Below are 6000 nucleotides of genomic sequence, written 5' to 3'. Positions count from 1 at the left end.
CCTGGAGAATAAATCTTATGAAGAGTGACTGAAGGAGCTGTTGAGTTTGAAGAGGCTGAGGGGAGGCCTCATTGCTCTCTACAACCTCCTGAAAGGACGTTGTAGAGAGGCTGGTGCTGGTCTCTTCTCCCAGGTAATTAGTGATAGAGCAAGAGGGAATGGCCTCAGGCTGCAACTGGGTAGGTTTAGACTGGACATTAAGGAGATTTTTTTCAGGGAAGGAGTGATCAGGCATTGGGAGGGGCTGCCCAGGGAGGTGGTTGAGTCACCAATCCTGGATGTGTTTAAGGGTCATTTGGATGTGGTGCTTGGGGATATGGTTTAGGGGTGAACCTTGTAGAGCAGGGTTACTGGTTGGACTTGGTGATCCTGAGGGTCTTTTCCAGCCTGAAAGTTTCTGTGATTCTGTGACCTGTCCATACTGCACGTGCAGCATGTGCATGGTTACACAGAGACACACTGACATGTGCAAAATCTGACACTGCCTGTGCAAAATGTGTGTCATTTGCACTGACAGGCATGTCCCACTGGCTCTGCTGTAGCTGTTTGGGTACAACGAGGGGAGAGCAAAGTGTCGCCTCAGAAGAACCTGGGTGAGGAGCACTGGCTGGGGCTGCTTGACAAAAGGGCAGAAGCGGTGAATGGGCAGAGGGAGGCTGTTTTCAGAGCCTGGAATGAACTGCTAGTGGGCAGAGAGTAAAAATGTAGAAATTCCTGCTAAAATACCACAGGACTGGTAAGTGTCATTGAAGAAGAGGAGGCACTTGGGGAGCAGCTGTTCCCCCAGCCAGGCTGGGTGTGTGGCCTCACTCATTACTGGTGTGCAGTTAATCATGTACAGCTTGTACCAGTACCAGGAACAGCACAGCACAGGGGTGAAGGCCAAGTAGATCCATTCACCATTCAACCTTTGGGAGGCAGAAGTCTTTCCCTCCTTTGCATTCAATGAACTGATTCTTCCCTTTTCTGCCCTGAGGTCCTGACCCTCACTCTGTCATTTGTGAACAAGAGGGCTGCAGTTTGCTTGCTGCCCACGACCTGATGTCCCAGTTTTCTTGATCTTGGTCTTCCTGCAGCCATGCTAATTAAGGTTCATGTGCCTGGGACATCATCCCAGACATGGTTTGCAGCCTACTCAGCTTGCTTATGTGACTTGTAGGTGAAAACATGAGGAGCAAAATTACTTAATATAGTGGCATCTGAGTTAACTTGTCTGGTGTGCTGGAGGAGAAACCCAAGGGCATAGTTTCAGAGCATGACTGGGGAATGTGCAGAAAGCTCAGGAGCCTGGTAACGTGCAGTGGGATTCACAGATGTTCTCTGGTGACCATGCAACAGCCCAGCCTGCAAGTGAAGAGCCCTGTACGAGGCCTTCAGCAGGATGTTTACTTGCACTGTGTCCCCCTCAGTGGCTGGATGGGAATGGTCTTTGCTGACCATCACAAGTTGGTGTGCTTCCTGAGCCTTCCCTGGGCTCCCAGGCTGTGCACAGGGAATGCTGATTCCTCAGGATGCTCAGCTCTGTGAAGGGCTGGAGTGCTGGTGGTCCTTCAGAAAGAAGTGTGCCTGCCTTGCTGTCTGCACCTCAATTCTGCATTGAACCACCAGAGTGTTGGACCAGCTGCTGCTTTGAGAAGGCTTCAGAGTATTGGGCATTGTGGTGGGGACAAGCACAGGGCTCAGCAAAGGGACAGCTCCTTTCCCTTTGGGTCATCCCTTTGGCTGATACTGACTGCATGTGGGGTAATAGGAATGTAATTACCCCATTTGTGCTGCTTAATTAGCTGCTCAGATTGGAAGCGCTCTCTACTGGAAGTGCTCTCTACTGGAATCTGCAAGCCAAGGGGTGTGGAGCACATTCATAAATGCACTGAGAACTGGACCTGATGAGAGAAATGGTGAAAGGGCTTTAGCTGCTCTCCTTCTCAGAACATCACTTTTGTGACAGAACCTTCAGCCAGAGCAAAGCTTGGACCTGAGCAGCAGTGCGAGCTGGACTAGGTCAGGAGGGCTGCCTGCATGGGCTGCCAGCAGGGCTGCTGCCACAGGCTGCACCCCTTGGCAGTGGCACCGTGCCAGCCCTCAGCTCATCAACAGATGTAACTCCCACAAGTTTAACAGAAATTCTGTTATCTAATAATACATTTAATGGTCAAAACCACGAGGCTAGTGCTGTAACCCAGAGCAGCAATGAGGAGAACAGATTTAGCGCCCGTGGATGTGAGGGCAGAGTGAATGGATGGAGGAAGTTTGTGCTGAGCATAAAACCAGGGGTTTGACTCAATTATTCCTGACACGCTGCTTCGGCCCCACAGAAACCTGCACACGGGAGCTCTCCAGCCTCTCGTAACTGGAGCAAAAATCAGCGGAGTGGAAAGTGTTCTGGCTCTTCAGGAGATGTCAGAGCCTGTAACAGGGCAGGCACTGGGGGTTTGGAGAACTGTGGCAGCTACAAGCTGACCTTTGGCGAATTTAATCTGCAAATGGATCCCCGCTCAGGACAGCGAATGTGTTCACAGTTATTGCACCTGGGCTTTAAAGAGCTGAGGATAAATGGATTTCCTGATGCAGCTCCTATGTGCCATGCATGACAAGCAGGTGGCTGGTGTGTGGCAGTGGCAGGGGGTGCAGAGAAACTTTGCAGGACTTGTGCATGCATAATTTTAATTCTTGCACAATGGGCAGATTTTTTCTGGTTAATAAAGGAGGAAGGGCTTGGCACTTGTTGGAATGGAAACAGAGTGGAGATGGAGCCTGCTAAGAAGGAGAAGGGGGTTTTGGTTTGTGTTTGTACTTCTTAAATGATACTGCTTAGCATTGCAGAGGCTTGTGGGTTGGCTGGGTATTGCCTTGTGACCAGGGCATGCCCCCTGAGGTCTGAGATATGGTAGTGTTGGCTCATTGAAAACCTGCCTTTGTTTTACTTTCCTGGAGTGCAGTAGCTTGAGCTTGATGCTCCTCTGCCTCACACAGCTGCAAACCAGCAGGTAGAGGCAATCCCATTCCTGGGTCTAGTGAAGTTTGGGTTGGTTTTAACATTTCTTCTCCTTCTCTTTTCATGTGGGAAGTCTGTTCCCTTCCTGTCCCTGTGGAGACCACAAGCACAGAGGTGTCAGTTCCCAGCCCAGAGCCAGCAGCAGTTGTGTCTTGTGGTGCCATGTGTGGTTGTATTCCCTGTGCTGTAGCATGCACCCAGAGCCACCAGCCACATGAAGGTGGTTTTTAAAGGGTGATGTCACTGCTGTGACTTCATCTGTCCTGCAAGAGAGCTTTGGTGAATTCACCTTTGCACTTTGCCATGGAATCATGGCTGGGTCCTGAACCACATCACAGTGGGCAGTCAGACCAACCTGTTGATCTCAGCCACCTCATCCAGAGCAGCATCAGCCACCACTACGTTTGCCTCCCTTCCAGATATGCATCATGATTACAGTGAGGAACTCATGTTCCAGTGATGGCTCTGGGCATGGAGCCTTCAGACTCATGCGTGGCTGGTGACTGCTTCTGGCTTGTTACATCAGTGATGCCCACAGCAATGAATGGCCCATGGAGTGCTGTGGTTGACTGACAAATCCCTGAAGGTACAGACACACATGAGCAATGCCAGAGCTCTTCAAGGTGCAGTTTTACACCACTTCATGTCAGCCCCTACATGACAACATGTCAGCAAGTGTGCTGGGCGGGCTGGCAGCTCCCACCCTGGGACATCACCTTCCCTCACCAGGTCACAGCATGGGGCATGAAGAGCTTTTCCTGTCTCCTGCTTCTTGTCTGAGAGGACTCACAATGGTCCTCCAGAAGGCATATGGCAGTGGGACAGTGCTGAGGAGTGATGATGCTGAGGTGCTGTGGAGCAACCAGTCCACAAGCTGTGCATACTGGTTGTACTGGAATCCCTGATCCTCCTCCCTCAGAGGTACTTCCCCTGCAGTTGCAGCTCCCAGGCAGGCAGCGTGATTGCCACAGAACCATATTGTGGGCTGTAAAATCTTGCAGCCTCCCCATGAGATTCTAGTAGTGACTACAGTTAGGAGGGGAACTGCAGCTGCAGCACAGCACTGTCACCACTGCAGCACAGCGTTGTCCAACACTGCTGTCCAGTTCCCCTACATCCTTTGGTTCCCCATGGGCCCCAGTAACAATAACGCAACCTGCTGCTGGGGGCACCGAGCTGTCAGGACAGCTCCTGTGGTGTTGCAGAGCTGTGCTCTGCCAAAGCAGGTGCTGAGCTCCATGGTTCCTTTGCCCTGCTCTGGTCCCGTGCTGGGAGAGGCTCAAGGGATGCCAAGTTAGTGTGCTTGCAAGTGGGCACAGAGTGCAAAGGTGCTGTGGGACCTGTGTCCATGTGTGCCCAACTCCCCTGTGGCACCCAGCCAATGCCCAGCACTGATGAGTGAGGGCTGCTGATAGGTTTTACCTCTGGCTGCGGGTGCAGGAGCTCGGAGAATTGGAGTTGGGGACTTAACCCTCCATGAGTTTCTCCTGTGTCACCAGTGGCTCGGCCAGTGCCAAGACTTATTTCTTCCCGGACAAAAAACTCACCTGAAGAGACGCCGTTCCCCTTTAGGGCAGCGGTGTGCAGTCGGGACGGGAGCATCCCCGGGACAGGGGCGTATCCCGGGACAGGGGCGTATCCCGGGACAGGACCATTTCTCGGGGCAAGGGCAGAGGCAGCGCTGCGCCCCTCCCGTCCGGGATGTGCCGAGCACGACGGGACGGGTGGAGCGCGGCGCTGCACCGTGCCGATCCCGTGTCATGCCGAACCAGGCCGTGCCGATTCGCTCCGTGCAGAGCCGAGCCGTTCCGTGCCGTATGGGAGGAGCCAGCGGGCTCCGCCGCCCCTGCGCCCCCCCCACCGCCGCATTTCGCGGCCGGCCGCCGGAGCAGGGCGCGGGGGGGGATGATGGATCCGCGGCTGCGGTTGCTGACGCCCCGCGCCCGCCAGCCCGCCGTCAATGGAGGAGGACGTTGAGAGCCGCAAGATCAGCGGCAGCTTCCTGCGGGACCACAGCTATGCCACGGAAGGTGAGCGGCAGCCGCTGGGGGGTAAACCGCTGCCCACCCGCAGCAGGTGGGGGACGCCCTGCGCCGGTCCCCGGCCCCGGGTCCCCGGCCCCGGCTTCTGGCCACATTCGTCCCATCCCTCTCCCGTCGCTTTCCCCGCACCTCTGGCCGCGCTGGCGGGGCTGCTGCTGGCGCCGGGGCCGGGCATCGCTCCCCGCCGGGCCGAGCCGGGCAGCCCCGCGGCGGCACGGCCCGGGTGCGGCGCAGGGGTCCCGGGCGTCCGTGCGAGCTGCGCCGTGCGGCGGACCCGCTCCGGTGACTCAGCAGCGCCGGTGCCACTGGGTCCCTCGCGCCGGGGCGGGCTCCCCAGAGCCGATCTTGCGGGGCTCCGGGACCTCCGCACCGCTCAGCCGGGCTGATGCCACCGGAGCCGCGGCCGGTGCCGAGTCGGAGAACCGGGTGCCGAGTCGGAGAACCGGGAGCCTCCCGCCAGGAGCCCCTAGCCTGAGCTCGGGAGCTGGAGGGGGCCGGGGCAGAGCCTCCCCCGCCCGGCCGGTTCCCCCGACCCTGGTTGCTTGGGCGGGAGCGGGGCGAGCCCGGGACCCTCCGCAGCCCCTTTCCTCGGCGGAGCGGCGCCAGTGTCCTTCCAGGACTGGGAATTGCCGGTGGCTGCTGGGCTCACTGGGAACGGGAGGCTGCGTTCATGGCCTCGGCGGGCAGCCCGTGGCCGTGGCTGTGTTGGCACCGGGAGGAAACGGGCGGCTGCCGCTGGCACCCCTGTTAACGAGCAGCATTGAACAGCTGTCTCGGGACCGCTTTTCCTGCAAAGCCTCTGCAGGGAGCGACGCCTGTGCAGAGCCGCGCGTTGCAGGGGCGAGAAGATGCCAGGGCTGTGGCCACGGGCAGGGGCACAGCCCGGCCGAGCCGCGGGTGCAGCCCAGCCCGGTTTCCCGTGATGGCTCGGGAGCAGCCGGTGTGGCCATGTTCGGCTCATCG

At 57.2% G+C, this 6000-nt stretch overlaps 1 protein-coding gene across 1 annotated transcript in view; it reads left to right on the top strand.

The window, feature by feature from the left end:
- The first annotated feature begins 4763 nt into the window (after positions 1–4763).
- Positions 4764–6000, top strand: part of PPP2R2B (protein phosphatase 2 regulatory subunit Bbeta) — a 49950-nt gene continuing 48713 nt past the window's right edge. Inside the window, exon 1 of the mRNA XM_054168315.1 lies at positions 4764–5025. Coding sequence (XP_054024290.1) covers positions 4956–5025 — 70 coding nt within the window. The 5' untranslated portion in view covers positions 4764–4955. The remainder of the gene's footprint in view (positions 5026–6000) is intronic.

This window comes from Dryobates pubescens, chromosome 16, assembly GCF_014839835.1.
Source record: "Dryobates pubescens isolate bDryPub1 chromosome 16, bDryPub1.pri, whole genome shotgun sequence".
NCBI classification, from domain to species: Eukaryota; Metazoa; Chordata; class Aves; order Piciformes; family Picidae; genus Dryobates; species Dryobates pubescens.
This window is presented reverse-complemented; position numbering and strand designations above follow the sequence as displayed.